The 21,776-nt window shown below is 37.4% G+C and overlaps 1 protein-coding gene across 6 annotated transcripts in view; it reads right to left on the minus strand.

Moving 5' to 3' along the window:
- The window catches only part of slc12a7b (solute carrier family 12 member 7b), a 109,320-nt gene that overhangs the window by 26,660 nt on the left and 60,884 nt on the right, over positions 1-21,776 (minus strand). For 5 of the 6 annotated variants that reach the window (XR_010011226.1, XM_062991210.1, XM_062991208.1 and 2 more), the window contains exons 2-10: positions 18,255-18,346; positions 12,844-12,975; positions 11,227-11,373; positions 8,157-8,211; positions 7,172-7,302; positions 5,507-5,748; positions 3,611-3,822; positions 2,327-2,491; positions 464-562 (exon numbers count right to left, since the gene is read on the minus strand). Coding sequence is in view for 5 of the 6 variants with exons in the window: in XM_062991210.1 (XP_062847280.1) it covers positions 464-562; positions 2,327-2,491; positions 3,611-3,822; positions 5,507-5,748; positions 7,172-7,302; positions 8,157-8,211; positions 11,227-11,373; positions 12,844-12,975; positions 18,255-18,346 (1,275 nt within the window). In the remaining variant the exon portion in view is untranslated. Of the gene's footprint in view, positions 1-463; positions 563-2,326; positions 2,492-3,610; positions 3,823-5,506; positions 5,749-7,171; positions 7,303-8,156; positions 8,212-11,226; positions 11,374-12,843; positions 12,976-18,254; positions 18,347-21,776 lie in introns of those variants that run through there. The other variant, XM_062991212.1, reaches the window with a different exon arrangement.

Consider the following 21,776-nt stretch of genomic DNA (forward strand, 5'->3'; position numbering starts at 1 on the left):
TTTATTATTATTGTTTACATTACTACCCGCGTTCTTTTGCCGTAAAAGTCACATGGCTTCTCAGCGAAGGTCAAAGTTAGTTGCCATGACTACGATGCCAATGGTTGCCGCTTAAAGGCGCAGGTGTCCCATTAAATTATAAGTACGTCTCTGTAACTACTCGAACCATCACAACAATCGTACAGTCGTTTAAGCTCTCGCGGGCCACATAAAATGACGTGGCGGGCCGGATCTGGCCCGCGGGCCGTGAGTTTGACACCCCTGCCTCACCCCTAGAGAGACTAAAAAACATTTTTAAAAAAGTGCAGAAAAAATACAATGTCTGACAGAGGAAATCAATTCCAATAGCATGCCAGGTGGTGCAAATACAAATAGTAAGTCTCCTGACTTAGACAATATTATTAAACTTAAGAATTAAAAAAAAAAAGAAATTACGTTAATTCATAAATCATAGTAAGGATACAAATGAAGGTAGTAGTTGCAATGGCAAGAATGGTTCCTATGGGAATGGACCTCTGAGCATCCTTTAAATCTCCAGATCGGTTTGATCCAGCCATTATACCTGAAAAATAAAGAGGTGTACAACTATAAAACCATAAATAACTTTTGAAAAACCATCAAAATACTTTACATAAAAATAACGTATTGTATTAGCTGTTGACCAATACAAAAATAAGTTGCTTAACATTTTTTGCTTCAAACAAACAACCACTATAGAGTACTCTTTTTGGTATTTTTTACATCAAGTAAATAAATTTGTAATATATTTGCAAAACCTACTATACCTAGAAACACTGATTAGCTAGTGTTGCTGTGCTGAATAGTGTAAACAGATGAATGTGTTTGAACTACAAGACATAAATGCCATAAAAGTAGAGTCTAGTTGGGTTGTTTAGAAGTGTTACCATATTTGAACATTATTGAGCCAACTTTCTCAAAATAATTCAAAATCTAGGTGCAATGAAATGCACATAATGGACTTTTTGAACACGATGACATTATAGACATATAATAAGATGAGTAAATAGTGTATCATGAGGTTACAAAGTAAACAGTGGCGATGTAGAACACAATTTATAAATAGGTGATTGGTCCTGTCCAATTCATGTGTCACTGGGCTTAAAATATATGACCTTTAAATAATTACAAGATATGGAAAACAGCTTCATAACATCCTCAATAAAAAAAGAATTTTGCAAAAGTTTTGTTGTTGAAAAACAAACACAAATGAGGCAACTCAATATTAATAACCATTGTTTTAAAACATGTCCAACAAGTCTATGGTCAGGTGTCCACATATTTCTGGCCATGTACACAATGAGCCAAAACATAAGAATGCAAATATACTATCAAAACAGCTCTGACCAGCCAAGACATGGACTCCACAAGACAACTGTCATATCTGGTTTCAGGACATCCTACAGTGCATCTTGGTGCCATCAGCTCTACGAGTAAATAACTCACACATGTCTGAGTGTCTACATAATCCTGGAGAAAACATAATTTAGTGGGCCAGTCAGCCTTTTTCCATTGCTCTAATGTTCAGTTCTGATGCCTGCATGCCCATTGTAGGTGAATGTTTAGACAGTAGACAGGAATTAGCTTGGACACTTTGTCTGTGCCTACACAGCACCATCTTCAGTATTAAAATTATTTGCAATTTGAGCCATAGTAGCCCTTCTGGTTGGCCATACCAGACACCACAGACTTAATGTCCTCTGGGATCAATGAGTGTTTGCCGCCCAACAACCTGCCAGTGGTTTGTGGCTTGTCCATCCTCAGACCACTGTTGGTGGGTAATTACCACGACTGCCTGTGAGCACCCCTTGCTGTTTTGCAAGTACTTTAACCAAGTCATCTGGCCATAATGATTTGGCCCTTTTCAGAGTCATGTTAGGCCCATATCTGCTGCATTACCATCTACCACCATTACCACTACCATCATCCCAAAATTTAATATATCCCTGACTGTGACGAGAAAAATTTTAACAAAACAGGCACTGTTAAAGGCATTTTTGGGGGTTGTCCTAATCTTTTAGCTCATCAGTGTAGCATATGTTAAGGTGCTGTCAAATGTTCTGTTAGTGCTGCTGTAAAGCAACATACCCAAAAAAACGACAGCAGCTGAAAAAGGCAGATAAGAAACACACACACTGCCCGGCTATGACGAACAAGTTAGGGCGAAAGCCACAAAACAAGAATAAAAATTAAATGTATTAAATAGTGTGTATTACATTAATACAGAATAGTGGTAAAATATGGAGCTTATCAACAGGTAAGAAAAACAAAGGAGGAAAAAAAACAGGACAGATGTAAACACCCTTACCAGTAACTGAAGGGAAATAGATGCCCACCAGTAGTGTGAAGAAAGTGGCTATGTCATTGACTACATAGGGCAGGGACAGGACCTGAGTGGAATCGGGCGATTCCGTTGACGGCATCTTCTTTTCCACCAGCATGCCAGCATCGCCGTAGCTCGACCACATGTTCTCTGCTCAGACATATAAAATAAAACAAACAAAACTGGATTTCCTAGGTAGCCTTTAGAAGAATTAACAGTTTACATGCATAAACAAATATAAGAAAATAATAATGATTACTTGGTTTTACATCTAGACAACTCAAACTCAACTCTAGATACTCAAGATCTCTTTGCTAAGGCTGGGTGATGTGTCAATGTGATGTCAACACTGCAATATATTAATACTTTTGGTAAATACTGCATAGAAAACGCTAACCTCAAAAGTTTTAAACAATATATGGATCTGCTGTGATGTTGGTACTTCTGTGAACTTCAGCAAAAAACTGGACCTTGTTTTGTCTACAAAAACACTTGTTTTGAGTTTGGAGGAACAATCCTGCTGGAATAGTGAAATATCTTGACCAAACTGCTGTCAAAAAACATTGAAGCATGTAAATTCATTACATTAAAAACTGGTTTTATGCAGCTGGTAGCAATGGGTGTGGCTGATACACCTAAACTCAAAAAATTAAAGGTGTCAACAGACTTTTGGCCAAACAGAGTGAACACACACACAATGCATATTGTGCAGCATAAACTACGCCAATATTTTATTTGTAATCATTTTATTTAGACAGTCAACTTACTTCAATTTTTGTAAGGTGATCTCCTTTTCTTAACCGACACATGCCACCTCCAACATGTGTGGATTCATATGGAGATCCATATTGCACATGGAGAGTCACACACTGATCTTTATTATCCCCCATCTCTGCATTAATCAGCCAGCAGAGGTCATAACTGCAGCAGTTATAAGGAACCCCCTCCAGCAATCCAACCCTCAGACAAGGCAATCATTGTCTGCGTAGTCTGTAGCACTAATTTCCAAGCCACTGATAACCTAACATTACCATTTTGATGTTGTTCAACTGGCTTATTATAGAAGATGATATTTAGGTTCCAGGATAATATTGGATAATGTTTCATTAAATGTTTAATAGGAAAACCATGTGTAAGAGTAAGGTCCTTTTTCATATTTCCATATTAGTCAGACCCTAGTCATAAAATACTTCTAATTGCATCTACAAAGGGGAATACCCTGTTAGAGCAAAACATCTCAGCATAGAGTTCTGGTTAAATGTCACTTACCTGAGATTAGGCTGCTGGTAAGACCAGGAATACCCTGCACTTCACTGACATTGTTAGTGGCAAAATAGTCATTGCAAGTGGCATTTAAATGTGGGCTGTCACAAAATATAGACCACAGTTTTGTAGTCACCGTCACATTGTTGATTATCTCCGTCTTTAAGCACTTGTCAAAGTCATTGTTCTTGAGGGTGCGGTTGCCCAGCAAGCAGACCCTATAGAGAACAACAAAGCAAAACAAAGTACTATTTTTCATTTACTCTTTCGGCATTTAGCAGACAATTTTACCTAAAGCGACTTACAGAACAACAAGTAAACAATGGTCTAAGAACAAAAATCTGCAAAAACCCTTTTAGACCCAAAGTATAGGTAAAAGTTGTTTTAGGTTTGTACGTGCATGTTAGTTTCATTTTAAGTATTTAGTATGCGGGTCTTTGATCATTTTTTGTTTGAACAGACTAATAGATTGGGGAAGTTCATTCCACCACCTGGGTGCTAGAACAGAGAATAGCTTTGATGTCTGTCTTCCTTGAGTTTTGAGTGGTGGATCAAGATGAGCTAGACTTGCACCTCAAAAGGTTGTGTGATAAGTTCAATTGAAGCTGGTCCATTTTTGGCCTTGTAGGAGTTTTGAACTCAATGCGGGCAGCTACAGAAAGCCAGTGAGGAGAACGCAACAGTGGGGTGATGTGGCAGTGTTTGGGTTGCTTGAAATCAGGCGGGCGGCTGCATTTTGAATCAGCTGCAAGAGTCTGATTGTGGACATGGGAGCACCTGCCAAGAGGGAGTTGCAGTAGATGACAAGCAATTGGTCCAAGTGATTGGACAAGCCTCCATACAGAAAAAATGGTCAGATATTTCTGATTTTGTACAGGAGGAATTGGCATGGTCTTGTCAAGTTAGCTACATGCGCAGAGAAGGACAGCTGGCTATCCAGGACAACACAGAGGCTTCATAGATTATTAAATGGTTTGATCTGACAGTCTTTGAGATAAATTACTGTGTCTTACCATGGAGACAGATCTTCAGGAATATGTATTAGCACAGTTCTAAAAGCATATTTAAGCTGTAATTTCCCTAATGCACTAGATGATTGGGGTTTAATGTGCAACCCTTATGCAACCCTACTGCACAAAGCATTTGTTAAGCCAAGCGTGATTTGTCAATCACGGTTATGTCTAAGTTACAATTTCAATCAGTCCAGCTATAGAACCTTTATATTTGACAGGACTGGCCAAAGCCAAGCCTAGCTGTGCTCAATTAGCTCAATTGGTTTATTAATTAAAACTGGTGAACCAATGGTGCTTTAGGTTTTGGAAACATTTGTTCCAAAAATATTTTGTTCACTGATATATAATCATTGAGAGTGGAAAATATGCAATAAGGCGCTTGGGTATTGCAGGGGGAAATTATGGTAGCCCACTATTGCTGGAATCCAGGGTTCGAATCCCCTGCGGTTCCATCGGCCGGTTGGGTGTCTACATACACACAATTGGCTTTGTCTGTAAGGGGACTGACAAGGCCCTTCAATGGACTGGTGTTCTGTCCGTGGTGGGTAACTGCATTGTGCCCAGTGATTCCAGACAAACCAGACCCACAGCATCCCTGACCAGAATAAAGCGATGGTGAAACATGAAAATGTAATAAAAATGAAATATGCAATAACTGAGGCATTTTACATAGCTGTAAAATTCTATAAACAAAATCCACACACCATTTCATTTCTCTACCCGCTTAGAAACCCCTTCCAAAAGACACCTGTCCTAAATAAAATACAGTGATTACCTGTCCTAAAAAAACAGTGATTCTATAGATTTTACAGCTTTATGCTTCACAACAGATTAAAAGAGATGTAATTAATACAAATATAGCAGCTATGTTTTATAACTTATAACTCACGGAAAAACTGGTGGTTCAAATATGGTCTTGATGACTCCAGCGTAGATGGCCAGAATGGAAAGGATGACGCAGGCCAGGAAGACCAGCGCTAACTTATTGACATACTTCACTCCCACAAACACCACCAGAGCCATCAGGATCAGACAGCACGTACCATACACTCGCATATTATTCAACATAGCTGCTGCTTCATATTCCTTGTCCTCTGCCTTAAAGATGGCAGCATTGGGTACTATGTAGGTCTGCATGATAAAAAGAGACACAATGTCAACCTAAAAGCTCGTGAGTAGTTTAACAAAGCACTTGCAGTATGCAGAGATACAGATCTTAAAGCATATTATGAACTATAGTCAGAAGGGGTTTGGATGTGGATAAAACCACCCCCAAAACTCGCCTTGTACAAAATCCATCTTCCCTTCCACCCTATTTGGATTATTAATTTATTAATTTATTCATTGTCTGTTTAAGCACCACTTTATCCTGGTCAGGGTCGTGGTGGGTCTGATTAATTGGACGAAAGATAGGAAACACCTCAAACAGGTTGCCAGTCACAGGGCACACACAAACACACTTTTATGACAATTTTTAGTAGCTCCAATTGTCCTGACTGCATATCTTTGGACTTGTGGGAGAAAACTGGAGCATCCGAGAAAACCCTACATTGATACAGGGAGAACATGCAAACTAGGGTCTAATCTTAAAATGCAGACACAGGTTGAAAATCAGTGAATGAAAGGGAAGTATTAGGAAGGAACTAAAGACATTTAATCATTTCCATCACTACCCCCATCGGAAAGAGTTCCATCACTACCTCCATCGGAGTTCCATCACTATTCAAAAGCTCTTTATTCTCATTTCACACCAAATGTTGCTAGCAAGTCAATAATGTCAATTTCCTTTTTGTTTGATGTATATTTTGCATTTTGACAATTGTGTTTTGCTCTCTCCGCAACTTTGAGGATCATAATTTTGACAACGGGCTGGTTCCAGGGTTCCACAAAGAGGCAGTTTATTTACTCATTCAACATTATTTACAGTTTACTATTCATTCAACAATTGGTCCTAATAAAACAGCTATGATGTCAGCACTTGATTCTCTTTGCTTCATTTCTGCCCGAATACAGCAGCTTGTAAATGGCTCTGACTAGATACATGCTTCTGATAGCCTTTAGTATTGTCTAATGCTGCTTTCCAGTTTGTAAATCCTTGCATTGTGAAAGCTAAATGTGTCACTCACCCCCCTCCCAAAAATGCAACACAGAAAGCAAAAGCATGGATTAAATTCTGAAGAATACCAGCCGTGGCCTGAACCATTACCAGCTCAGAATAAAAGCCTGTGCTGTGTGTACAAAAAAGTTTTCAAAGTTGCTAAGACAGAGAGTTATCATTCTAGCTGTGGGATGCTTTAGCTTGCAATGAGCAAAGCGTGCTGTTATTCAAGACTGGGGTCTGAGATGGTGTTGAGGAGCTAGCTTAAAATGTGTGCATTATTATTGTAATTTTTATGCATTACAATGACACATCTTTTGTCACACTTTGGGCTGAATTTCCTTTTTGATAGAGTATTATAATCCTTTCCATTGCTTCAACTGTTTTATGCACATTTTTTTTCAAACAGCCAGGTCTCAGAACTGACTGTCAAACAGTCAAAAACACAGAACTCACCAGAAGAATCTCAATAGTACCAAGGATGTACATAGATCCAGCAAACGTAGTGCCTAAATAGAAACACAGTCCTACAGCTCCTCCAAACTCCGGCCCCAGAGACCGAGAGATCATATAGTAAGATCCTCCAGCTGTGATGGAAAAAAAAAAAAAACAATAAAAATAGTACTCAGGAATCAATAAAATTCATAAAACAAAACAGCTTTGTAAATAAGGTCCACAGTACATTGACCATGTTCAAACTAGTTTATTTCATACATCGTGATAGAGATAAGCCACATAAACGTGTGATTAAATAAACCTAAGCCGCATTTAAATCAGATCTGTCTCCATTTAAGTCAAGAAGGTTAAGGGCTTTGCTCAAGGGCCTAACAGTGGTTGCATGGCAGAGCCAAGATTCGGATCCATAACCTTCCGATCAATATTTCATGATCTACCCACAAGGCTACCACTATCCTTATACTTTATACTATGTCCCTATACTATACTTATACTTTAATTTCCTTCGGGATCAATAAAGTATCTATCAATCCGTCCGTCCGTCCGGCCGATCTATCTATCTATCTATCTATCTATCTATCTATCTATCTATCTATCTATCTATCTATCTATCTATCTATCTATCTATCTATCTATCTATCTATCTATCTATCTATCTATCTATCTATCTATCTATCTATGATGGGACAAACTTATTTCACAAATAAAAACCTTTAAACAAGTAACAACTCAGAAAGTGTACGGTCCAGTGTTCTAAACTGATTCAAATATTATTTGAAAAAGTCAGTACAGATTTAAAAATTAAAATAATATTTTAATCTTGCTAACTGGAGACACATTTGATTATTTAGTGTAAATGCATTTGGTGAAAATGTTATCAGAAAACAATCCAGTTACAAAATGCCAGAAGAAATAATTATTATTACTGTTAAGAGTTTTAGATAACGACACAAAAGCAAAGCCATCTGAAATATCCCCAACTTACCTGGAACCACTCCATTAGTAGCGATGGCACTCATAGATATGGCTGTAAGCATTGTCTAAAAGAAACAATACAACATTTTAGAAATAGCAAGAAATACAAATACAAACTCTATTTGTTCAAAGTAGAACTAGAAGTGTGAATTTTGCAATACAATTCATAGGTACTTATCATCCACTTTTTTATTTTTACATTTATATTTACTAGTATACAGTATTAATTCTAAATACAAATTCAGAATAGTATATAAATGCTGCAATACAATCCTTTAGGGAGAATTCATTTGAGTGAGCAGCTGTTTTGACAAATTTTTCTGTTTTCCCCCAACTGGAAAATCTAAGTATTAAACATGACAGGTAGATGTTACTGAATCATAGAATTTATGTTCCATGATACAGTAACTACAGGACAAGCAGCACCAGTTTATTAAAGTGTCTCTAAATAAGTCATTTTCAGCCACTAAAACAGGCCTTGAAGAATGATAACTAGTATGTTGTTTTAATTTTTAATGTATAGGAAAAAAGATTACACTATATCCAAAACTCCTCCTTGTCTTGTACTTGAAATAATGACATACGCAATGATGACAATTTCTAATTCAGCTAATCAACACTACAAATAGACCTAAAGTGTAAATTGGGCTTAAAAAGTAACAGTAGTGTAGAAGTTTTGAAACACTGGACCAAAAGCATGTATACATCTGATGATAAGATTATTGGCTATTCTAATTCAAAACCAACAGAATTTTAATAGCCCCCCCATACCACGGACCTCTTTATGGACCTGATTTCATGAACAGGGGCACAATCAAGCTAAAACAGTAAAAGCCCTTCCCCAAACTGTTGCCACAAACTTAAAAGCATATATTTTGATCAGTTAGCAATGGATGTGGATAAAACACAAAAAACATAATAATTAGGAGATGTCCACGTACTTTTGGTCATAGAGTTTAGTATTTAATGAATTTATTCTTTTACAATAAACTTAGTGGTGTTCAAAAAAATAGCAGTCCAACACCATTAACTTGATAAATCACTGTTTTTAGTAGAAATGCTATTTCTACATATCAAAAAATTTACTTGAAAGTGTAGTAGAGTATTGAAAACAAAACAAACCCAACAATTAGGACATGCACGCCGCTCATTCTGAGTAATCGAAGCATTGATTGAAAGTGGGTTGTTCAAAATAATAGCAGTGAGGTGTTTAATTGGTGAAGTTATTCATTCTGCAGAAGAACGGGTGTAAATTTTGGTCCTTATTTAAGGTAGGATGGTGGCAAATGTTGCACAGGTTGGTCATAGCGCATTTCCTTCTGAAATACTGGGTAAAATGGGTTGTTCCAGGCATTGTTCTGATGAACAGCATACTTTTATTAAAAAGTTGATTGTAGAGGAAAAAACATACAGAGAAGTGCAGCAAATTATAGGCTGCTCAGCTAAAATGATCTCAAATGCCTTGAAGTGACAACCAAAACCTGAAAGACGCAGAAGGAAGTGTGGAACTACTGTTCGAATGGATCGAAGAATAGCCAAAATGGCAAATACTCAGCCAATGATCACCTCCAGAAAGATCAAGGAACATCTGAAGTTAGCAGTGAGTACAGAAGATGATTAAGTGAAGCCAAGTTACCAGCAAGAACTCCTTGCAAAGTCCCGTTGTTAAGATAAAGACGTGTCCTGAATGGGTTCAAATCTGCCAAGGAACACATTGACTGGTCCAAAGAGAAATGGCTCAACATTTTGTGGACTGGTAAAAGCAAAATTGTTCTTTTTGGGTCTAGTGGCCGTAGACAGTATGTCAGACGACCCCCGATCACTGAATTCAAGCCACAGTACACTGTGAAGGTAGTAACGCACGGTGGTACAAAATGATGATATGAGGATGTTTTTCATACCATGGTGTTACACCTATTTATCACATACGAGGGATCATGGATCAGTTTAAATATATCAGAATACTTGAGGAGATCATGTTGCCCTGTCAAAGAAGAAATGTCCTTAAAATGGGTGTTTCAACATGACAATGACCCAAACCATCCTGGTTACAGACAAACAAGATTAAGGTAAGAGTGGCCAGCCCAATCCCCTGACTTCAATCCCAGAGAGAACTTGTGTTCTGATATCTGAAACGCGTTTTTTTGAGGCAAAACCCAAAAATGCAGAAGAACTGTGGAATGTCGTCTAATCATCCTGGACTGGATACCTGTTCAGAGGAGCCAGAAGTTGGTCGACTCCATGCAACACAGATCTCAGAAACAATTGTTATGCCACTAAATATTAGTTATTATTAGTTAAATATTAAAGTAAAGTGAAACCTCAAACATTTTTTTCAGTTTATAGATAATTTTTTGAGTTTTTAAAGAAAAATGCTGGCACTGCTATTTTATAACAGCCTAATATTCATTTTTCTTAACTTTCTGTAAAGGATGAACACAAACTGGCTAAATTTTGTTAATGTTTTGAATTAGAATTGAAAGTGGAGTATTTTCAGTGCATTTTCATTTATGGAAATAAAAGTTATCATAATGATTTTGTGCTTTATTCACTTTTTTAAAACCACTGCTATTTTTTTGAACACTATTGTATATACATGAACACAAGAGACAGAACACAAAACCAAAATAAAATGAAAATCCTTTAATCCGAAAGTATACAACAGTGCAGCATATGCAACCATGACAGTGATATTTTCATACTAACATAAAAAAGTTAAACTGATGCTAAACAGTGGGCAATCTGGACTCCGACAACCGCAGGAAACTCACACCCACACTTGTGGATAAACATTCCCTTGAAGGCTGATCCCACGGTCTGCTCTGGTTATAAATATACACCTGTCTTAGAAAGTCTTAAGTACAGAAGATTATACACCAAGCTGCCAAGAATCTCCATCCACACTCGTGACCTCTGAGAAGGCTCATTAACCAACAACTTCATCAAAAAATACCACTAAATATAATTCTATAAAAATGACTTGGCTTGTGATAAATCTTCCTATGTTCCATAAAACAATGAGACTAATTAATAGAACAAAAATAATTTAGTCTATTAAAATACAGAAAAAACATACTTACACAACAGCAGCACATTGATACAATGATAAAGGCCTCCAGGATGCCTGCTGTACCCACAATCCAGGTCATTCGCAGAAACAGGATGACCCCAAGGATATTCTGAAGGCAGGGCAGGTAGACACCCATGAACGTCCCCATTTGTGGGCTCTGCTCAAATAAAGAAATACACAATATAAATATAATAAACAAAGATTAAGCAAATACACACCAAGAGCATCATTGTTAAAGTACTGCATCAATGCTAAAAATCTAGAGGGAAAACATGTTCTCATATGAACCTGGTTGCTCACAATCTGTTGTCCTTATGACATCTGGGGAGCTTTTTTCCTCTCCACTGGTACACTTTGTCTTTCAGGGATTAGAAGTAAATTTAATTTGGTTAATCAGTTAATTCAATTGATGTTCAAAAGCAATCACAATGCCAAATGGAAAAGACACCCTAAGATTAGTGAAACACTTTGTAATTAAGCATGTACTGTAAAAAGTACTCTCTCATGTGTGTGTTCAGGGTTATTTCAGGTTTACCTCAGCTCGGGTTTTCCTAACCAGTTTTTAACGTCCCCTTTAAGGACCCACTGATACCAGTTCACAAAAATAAAAAGGAGGTTATGTTTTGGATTTGGTAACTATTGGTGTTTAACTGTTTATAAATATGTTTTTTTGCCATTTCAAATGGTTTTAAAACATTTAACTGCTCTTAAATGTAATGCTTTCTGGTAGTCTGGGTTACTGATGCAGCTAAACCTTCTACATGTTTATTACATGTTTATAAATTATGAAACTGCATTTGATGGGTTGGCAGTTGGCAAATTCAGAAAAAAAAAAAAAAAAAAAGGGCATATTTGCTTACAGTAGTCTACATTAACATAATCTAGTCTACATAAAAAAAATCACATTTTGTAGGCTACAGATGCCTAATAAAAAACAGGGGTGTTTTATGATACTTCTTATTATGAAACTTCTTATCCTCCTTCGTATACAGTCTTCCTTAAATATGCCTTTAAGGTAATAAAGCTAATGATGATTAGAGCTGACACAATTTAGCATTCAATAATTTAATAAAATATTTATTTTTAATTATGAGGTATGTGCTTAGTCTTTTATTTGCACGCTAAATCTATCATTTTGTAACAAAGATGTGTTTTTTTATATTAAAACTTTCATAAAATAAACAAGATCCTTAATAAGCTACCCTGCTTGTGACTTTCAGGTTGCCAAAAACTGACATAAAAAGACAAATAACAATGTGGTTTATCAAAGCACAATCTTATATCAAAGTACAAAGCATTTTATAAAAGAGGATGTTGAGTTTTAGTGAAAAGGGTTGAGCTTTCGAATAGTAAAAGCACATCAGTAAAGCACTCAATCATTAAGCCTTAATCAGTGTAACCAATTATGGAACTGTATTAGCTCATGTATACAGGGTAGAGCAGTAACTACTGTCCTTCAAGCATGTTTAGCTTCACTATGGCATTTCATGGCTGTGCTCTTAATAGCTTTCGTTTAATCCCTGTGTCAAGGAAGCACAAACCAGCCCTCAGAGAAATACTGTAATCCTGTGGTTCAGACCGTATTTATTGCAAATTCACAAAAATCCTGTATCTTAATACTACTTACTTTGACAGCTTCCTTTTTTGCTCCCTCCTCCTCGTCTGCTTCCTCATGTTCCCGAACACCCTGTGTAAGGTTGGTGTAATTGGCCAGTTTGCTGAGTAAAGATGACACCATGGGGTTGCTGTCCATCTCTTCCTACAAAAGATTTAAATGTTTAATTTATTTTTATTTTAAATATTGCATTCCATGAAACCCATAACTGACCAGTGTAACCCAAACAATAACACAAAAAAAGTTTTATAGCTTTACCACAAGTATTAATTATTATGGACAAAGAACCCAATATAAATGGACATCTCATAATTAACTAGACCATTGGTTATAAATTGGTAAACCATACAATATAATTCAACAAATTCTTGGACATCCCTGGTGATTTTGGAGGCCAGAGAAACTCTTTATCAGAAACAGTTTTCTTTAACCAATTCTTATCGTGTCTGAATACATTAAATAGCTAAAAGAACACGTCTTTATCTCAGAGGACCACTGCCATGAAGGAATGCACCTGGTCCACCAAAATGTTTGGGTAGGTGGCACCCATTAAATTAATCTCCACATGAATGACATAGCACAGGCTAAATATCAGCTAAAAATTGGGGCTGGGGGCTTAGTAAAACTTAATTGGTGGACATGTAGTTAGTAATATTTTTAAAGCCAGAACTGTATTCAGGGCTTGACTTGTGGAGTGTTTGTTTATTAGGATTTTAACGTCATGTTTTACACTTTGGTTACATTCATGACAGGAACAGGTAGTTACTCATTAAACAAGGTTGATCAGTTCACAAGGTTATATTGAACACGATCATGGACAATTTAGTATCTCTAATTCACCTCACTTGCATGTCTTTGGACTGTGGGAGGAAAACTTGTGGAGTGATGATGACAGCAAAGCTAATGATACTGGTTTAAATAATGGTTAAATAAATACTGGTTAAATAATCTTAAATGTTAAACTCTGAATATTGGTAGATGGTTTGAATAAACCTATGTCAAATTACAGCCTGCAGCTGAAAAATCATCAATAAAAGTTGCATCATTTTTGTGATCACCTTAACTGTTTGGTAGAGGCTCATTAAAATACTTTGGGCACTAGTAAAAAAAATAATTGTAAATATATTAATTGTAAATATAATATATGTTTTTAAACTTGATTTTCTTGGTAAGACCATTAAAGGGTTAATTTCATTGCCATTATGAATAAGATATAAATGTATAAGCACCATTATATATGGTGGACGCTGGCGCATTTGGCTGCCGCTACCGTTACCGTATTTTATTGTATTTTTATCGTTTTTCGTTTTCATCTTTTTACACACCTTGTGGATCTATTTCTTTTATGTTACTTTTGATACTTTTATTTGTGCTTTTGATACTTTTTGTTCTTTCTACTGTACATCGCGTCTGCGGCTGGTGGTGAACGGTGGGTGAGTTTTCCTGGGATCGGCACAATGTTGAACTATTCCGTTGACCAGCTGAGGAAGTTCAACAATTGCACTACTCCATCGTGTATTTCAGTCATCAAACAGCTTGGACTCCTTCGCCGGCCTCGTTATATTCACAGGGGCTCCCGGAGAAAGCTTGTTTACTTTCGAAACGGTAACGCTATTCCATCCTTCTGGTCAGCCGTGCGCACTGTCGCTCCGCAAACACGTCATCAGAGCGCTGCTGCCTTGCACACCAGTAGCGGTGTAGTCTCCATGACAACGCTGTCCACGGAGTGGGATAGGAAACGCGGAGTGGACTTTGTAAATCTCCGTTCTCTTCCTCGTTCCTCACAGCCAACTACACAACAATACCACTTGAAAATGGCATTGCTTAATGTTCGTTCACTCAACACAAAAAGTACTGTACTCAGTGAATTTATATCTGACAGTGAACTAGACTTTTTCTGTCTCACTGAAACTTGGCATAAACCCTTGGATTATTTTACGTTAAATCAGACCACGCCAATGGGATACTCGTATATTGATGAACCTCGTATGGAAGGGCGAGGTGGTGGTGTTGCTGCAGTCTATAGGGATGATATTAAAATAACCACTTTGTCTTTTCCTGCTGCTCTTTCTTTTGAACACCTGGCTTTCAAGTTGTCAGGGCCTACTCCTCTGGTCACTGCTGTAGTTTATCGTCCGCCAAAGCCAAACGCTTCCTTTCTCTCTGACTTTTCAGATTTTTTAACCCAGCTTAGTGCCCTCTCATCCTCTGTACTGCTTATGGGTGATTTTAACATCCATATTGATGACAACAACTGTAAATTTGCCAGGGAATTTTTGGAATTGTTACAGTGTTTTAATTTCACACAACATATAAATTTTCCAACTCATAAAAAAGGTCATACTCTTGACCTTGTCTGCTCTACTGGTGTCCTAGTTCATCAGCCGTCCAGCCATGACCTTACTGTCTCTGATCATTTGACAATCATCATGGACATTGAGGTCACTAAGCCCATCACTAGAGCTAAACGTAAAATATCCTTCAGGAATCTTCAATATATCTCTCCCTCTGCTTTCTCAGATTCTCTTGTTAAAAAGATGTCTGTCTGTCCTGTACTGTCTAGTAATTCATCTGACCTTGTCGATTACTATAATGACATACTCGCCTCATGTCTTGATGAGCTGGCTCCTTTGAGAACCAAATTTGTTTCATTTAGTCATTCTGCACCATGGTACACAATTGAGCTTCACCAAATGAAATCCCGTAAACGCCAGCTTGAAAGACTTTATAAGAAAACCGGTCTAACAGTACATTATCAGATTTATTCTGATTATCTTCAACATTACAAAGACGCTCTTACGGCAGCCCGATCCACTTACTATTCCGAACTCATACATGCTGGATCAACAAATCCTAAGACTCTCTTTTCCACAATAAATAAACTTCTCAAACCAGTTGACAATACTACCAATTCCTTTACAGTTGACAAGTGTAACTCTTACCTCTCATTTTTTCAAACAAAAGTTGAGAATATCCACAATTTTCTGACAGTTTCCCCTGTCATCTCTGTTTCTCCGCCTGTCTCACCTCAATTTATTACCCAGCCTCTGTCTCAGTTCTCACCTGTGTCTCATTTAAACCTATCTGAGATCTTAACAGGGATGCGAAGCTCCACTTGTGTTTTGGATCCTGCTCCATCAAAACTTGTTAAGGGTTGTTTTCCAGTTATCTCATCACTTATCACAGAGATAATCAATTCCTCTCTTAGTTCTGGCTCAGTCCCTCAATCACTCAAATTGGCTGCTGTTACTCCCATACTTAAAAAACCTGGACTTGACTCTAACATTATGAGTAACTTTCGGCCCATTTCCAATCTTCCATTTCTGTCGAAAATACTGGAACGTGTTGTTGCCTCACAGCTCAAAGATCACCTAAATTCCAATAATCTATTTGAATCATTTCAGTCTGGTTTCCGCCCCCAGCACAGCACTGAGTCAGCCCTCCTCAAAGTCACAAATGACCTTCTTCTTTCCTCAGACTCTGGACAAATTAATATTCTCGTCCTCCTTGATCTTACTGCAGCTTTTGACACCATTAATCACTCCATTCTTCTGTCCCGCCTTGAATCCTCTGTCAACATCACTGGTACTGCCCTTTTGTGGTTAAGGTCATATCTCGTAAACAGACAACAGTTTGTTAATATCAACAATTGTAGTTCTGCCATTGCTGCACTGTCCCAAGGCGTTCCCCAAGGCTCAGTGTTAGGTCCCCTTTTGTTTATTCTTTATATGCTCCCCCTTGGTGACATCATACGTCGGCATGGTTTACATTTCCACTGCTATGCTGATGATATTCAGCTTTACATCTCCTCCAAATCCATTAATACTGAACTTCACTCCACTCTGACAAATTGCATCACTGAAATGAAATTGTGGATGAAAGCTAATTTCCTCAAATTAAACTGTGAAAAATCAGATATGATCATCGTAGGTCCTACAACCCTGGCAAAAACCACAAAAAATTTTCAAATTACCATTGATAATGACACTTTGTCTCCGTCTTCTAACATCCGAAATCTTGGTGTAATTTTTGATAGCAACCTCTCTTTTGACCTCCATGTAAATCACATCACCAAAACTGCTTTCTTTCATCTAAAAAACATAGCACGTCTACGTCCATCACTCTCCTTTTCTGCCGCCGAAACCTTGATTCATGCTTTTATTACATCCAGAATTGATTATTGCAATAGCATCCTTTATGGTACATCTAACAAAATCCTAAAAAAACTTCAGTATATCCAGAATTCAGCTGCTCGCCTCCTTACTCATACTCGCTCCCGTGATCATATTACACCTGTTCTCCAAAAACTTCATTGGCTTCCCGTTGCTCAACGCATTCAATTCAAAATTCTTCTATTCACTCACAAAGCTCTCCATAATCAGGCCCCATCCTACCTCACCGACCTGCTCCATCAGCACATTCCCTCCCGTAGCCTTCGCTCTTCTGAGGCTAACCTACTGTCCATACCCTCTAGGACCAAGCACCGGACCTGGGGTGACAGGGCCTTTTCCATAGCTGCTCCATCTTTATGGAATGCTCTCCCCAAACACCTACGAGATTGTCCTGACCTGTCCAAATTCAAGTCACTTCTCAAAACTCATCTTTTCAAAATGGCATTTAACTTGTAACAACACGAAATAAATGCTTTTATTTTTGCTATTCTTTTTAATAGTTTTTATACTTAGATCACGACAGAAATGTGAAGTCCTAGATCCTAAAACTTGTAAAGTTTTCAGTTTCCTGATTGCATGTGAATCTGTCCTGTTTCTGTCTAATTTTAAGAAATTGTTCTATATTTGTTGTTCTCTCTCATAATTTAGCTAATTTTTAATGAACTGTCTTATGCTGCTCTCTTTGTTTTTATCTTAATTATTCTTGATGTTGATGCACTATTTTGATTTTGTACTATGATTTGTATGGTGTATGTACGTATTTGTTTTGATTATTTGTCTTATGTAAAGCGTCTTTGAGTATCTTGAAAAGCGCTATATAAATAAAATGTATTATTATTATTATTATTACCTGGGATTCGAACCCCAGTATGAGTAATTGAGTAACACTGTTTTCCAAAGCGAGCCATATTCATACATTTATCCTCTTGAGCCACTAAGGACTGATATTTTACTAATTATATAAATGCATTGAAATAGCTAGTTCTTCTATTTTTTCCTTCCAAAAGAAGTTTTGTATATTATTATAATTATTATACTTATAATTATTATTTTTAAGATAATATTCTTAAGATTATTTAAATTTAATTGTTATTTCTATTAATATTTCTGTTGTTGGGTGCGGTGGTAAATGCTTACAATATGAATAGATATTTATAGCCTAAATAATACATTAATGATGTTATTTTGATCACAACTCCATATTTTGGCCTAATAAAAACTACAAACACAACCAATAAATATGCAAAGTACCTCAAACAGTGCCATGTTTTTGCCATCATGGAAGCTGCATCTGTCATTCTCTGTGTTGATGAACGGACTACTCTCCTTCGGGGTTCCATCACCTGTAACAGGACAGAGAAACACGGGGTGTTACACATACTAGCCTCAAACCTGATAAAAAAAAATTCTTTATTTTTGAACAGTGTATTTCAGCTAAATCTGCAAAATGGCATTCAACATGTGGTCTGGTATATAGTGGCTTAACAACAGCAATATTTAAACACCACTATCAGGTTCGTCCTCACCAAGTATGGATTGTAAAATTTCCTTACATGTAAATATACAACACACAGTCAGAGCATCTTTGCAAACATGATAGCCATGTGAAAGGGACTGCAGACCAAGGGAAAACATTTTATGTTCTACTGTCTGTTTATATTAGACTAATATACAAAGAAAATAAGGTGGCTTTAACCTCCCAAACACATGCCACGATGTAGATTAAAGGTGCTAAACTGACTTATTGTCTTTTAAAATGAATTGGCACTCTGTATTTGGATGTATTTCGCACACAGTGGATCTTAAATATGCCTCAGGACCACTGAAGCCTTCATGAGAATAAAGTGGTTATTGAAAAACGCTTACACTAACTAAATTTGTTACCTTACAGCAGTACTGCTGCCACCATTGAGAAATAACACTTATTACAGAAACTTGTCAAGACAATTCCTGAAGGACTTTATGTATGTTTAGTGGCGTTCAAGTTACTGCACATAATCCTTCACAGAGTTCGTGGCGACAATGTTTTCAGCGCATTAAAAGGTTACAGTTATTTATGACCAACATAGTGGCATATCAGACTGGTGTAAGGTGCACATGGTCCTAGGCCAGCCTACTCACACACAGTTATAGAGAGATTCACTGTAGATTATTTTTTAAATAGTCATTCAGAAAACCCATCAACTTGTCAACAGCAAGAGCATTTGGGATGGGTGGGTGATAAAATAGGAAACAGCTGCACACCCTGATTTTTGAACTGTACATATCTCAAGAGCGAAAATGCTGAAAGACTGTTTTCATCCAACACATAACCCAGGAACACAGGAAACGAGCCCCCTTCTGTAGTGCTAGATTAGGATAAACATAAATGGCCAGGCTCTTTACAACAATGCTGTTTCTCTTTACAACAATAGGTGTTGTACATATTCTACGTATATTGTACAGATTCTGCCAAAAGAAAATAGCCAAAAGTTAATATTTTTTTTCCCAGATATAAGGGAAACTGAATGAGTGGAACACATACATCACAAAAAAGTTTTTTCTTTAATTATTACAAAATCTTCTGGGTTTAAATGTACAGACAGCAACTAAGACTTAACTTGATGGTAAAGAAAATTCTCAAAAGCCATTTAAGTTTGTTAAATTCCTTTGTAATTATGATTTATTATAACTAGTGACTTCTTCATGTGCATATAAAAAGAGCAAATTTGAGTGCAGGGGAGACATGGTGGCTCGGTGGGTAGCACTGTCACCTCACAGCACGTCCGGGTCCTTTCTGTGTTTGCATGATCTACGATGTCTGCTTGGGTTTCCTCTGGGTGCTCTGATTTCCTCCCACAGTCCAAAAACATGCAGTCAGGTTAATTGGAAATACTAAAGCCCCCCTTTGTATGAGTGTGTGTGTATATGAGTGTTTGCCCTGTGATGGACTGGCGATCTGTCTGGGGTGTTTCCTACATTTCGCCAAGTGAATCAGACCCACCGCAACCCTGAACAGGATAAAGCGGCAGTAAAACAGACAGACAGTGATGATGATAATTTGACTGCACCCATTAGCAAACTGTCTCTAACACTAAAACTGTTTTAGCAAATTGTTCCCTAAGGCACATCTCTTGGAACAGTTGACAAAATGCTGACAAAAATTGTCGACCTATTAAAAAAAAAAAAAAAAACTAGAAAAACAGGTCTGCAATGCATTAGAAGCTGCTTGAACACAGGTTTCACTGTTCTGTCAAGCAAGTTTTATAATCTCATTGGATTAGAGGCAACAATGCAAAGAAGAAGCTCCTGCTTTAAAATCAGCCCCTTAGCTCAACTTAAATTACTTGCAAATCAAATAGATGAAGTGGCTTTCTTGAGAAGCAAATACTGAAGTATTTGACCACAACAACCAGAAGCATGTTTGGAAGGAAAAAAAAGCCAACACAACAACACTGTAGTTACTGTCAAGCATGGTAGTTGTAGTGTTATTGTTGGTGTTATTTTGGAACTCCTGCACTGCAGACACTGGATAGAATATCAAAGATTGCCCTATATTGTATTTCACAAGAACTTTAAACCATCAGCCAGGGGTTAATATTTAAACAAAACAGGGTGTTCCAACAGGGCAATGATGTAAAACACATGTCAACAATGTTTCTGGAATGGTCAAACCTGCAAAACCTGGTCATTCTGCAATAAAAAGGTAAAGTTAACTAAATTAGAAAGATGCAATACCAAAGCAGTGAGACAAAGCAAAAACCCAAGTATAATTACAGCTGAAATTGGTCCACTGAATTCTGGCACATTGATTTTCCTATAAATAGAAAGCGTAATCAATGTCGCCCCTCTCGCTCAACGAGTCATTCAATCCAACACTGATGACAGCAAGAACTGCCACCTATAACTGGCTGCTGTGGCATTACCCTCAAGTGCTCAAGTTCATAGAAGCATGTAATTACTTTGCAGTGCACACCACACTTCCTTTGATTCCTGGCTTTTGGAGTAAAAATAGTGCAGACAATGGATGAAAAGAAAAGAAGCAAAATAAAAAGAGAAACAACTATATATGTTATAAAATAGAATGCATTTATTTGTCATATAAACATTTCCAGGTGTACAGTACAACACATTTTTTTTTTCCGCATAGCCCAGCTTGTTGGTCAGAGTGCAGGGTCAGCAATTGCACAGCGCCCCTGGAGCAGACAGGCTTATGGGCCTTGCTCAAGGGCCCAACAGTGGCTGCATGGCAAAGCTGGGATTCGAACTCTCAACAATTCTATTGATAGCCCAAAGCTCTAACCACTAGGTTACCACTGTCCCCATACTAGACTACCACTGTCCCTGTTATCACAACTATAAAAGTTCACAAATCCATTTAAATGGTATAACTGACAGTCTAATTCTGGTTCCCAAACATGTAAGTTTAGATTTAACTAAATAAAACTTCAGCTGCAGTATTAAACCCCATATTTGAAAAGTTGGGACATTTTGTACAATGTGATTTGAGAATGTGATTTGTATTGAATATGAAGACTTAGCTTATAAGGTTCCATGCCAAATATACTTTTGTTGAGGCTGTACTGATTATAAGCGGTATTCTGTCCAATACTAAGCATAGTATCAGAACTAATACAGATGTGAAATGGACTCCTGGCCCTCTTGAATCTGTGGAGGAGGTGGGAGAAAGGAGGATGATAGCCAAGCTGTCATCCACTCTGCACAACACCTCACATCCACTGCATGAGTCTGTAGGTATTAACCAACGCCTTCAGTACCAGACTCCTCCACCCT

Source organism: Trichomycterus rosablanca, chromosome 3, assembly GCF_030014385.1.
Source record: "Trichomycterus rosablanca isolate fTriRos1 chromosome 3, fTriRos1.hap1, whole genome shotgun sequence".
Taxonomy (NCBI): domain Eukaryota; kingdom Metazoa; phylum Chordata; class Actinopteri; order Siluriformes; family Trichomycteridae; genus Trichomycterus; species Trichomycterus rosablanca.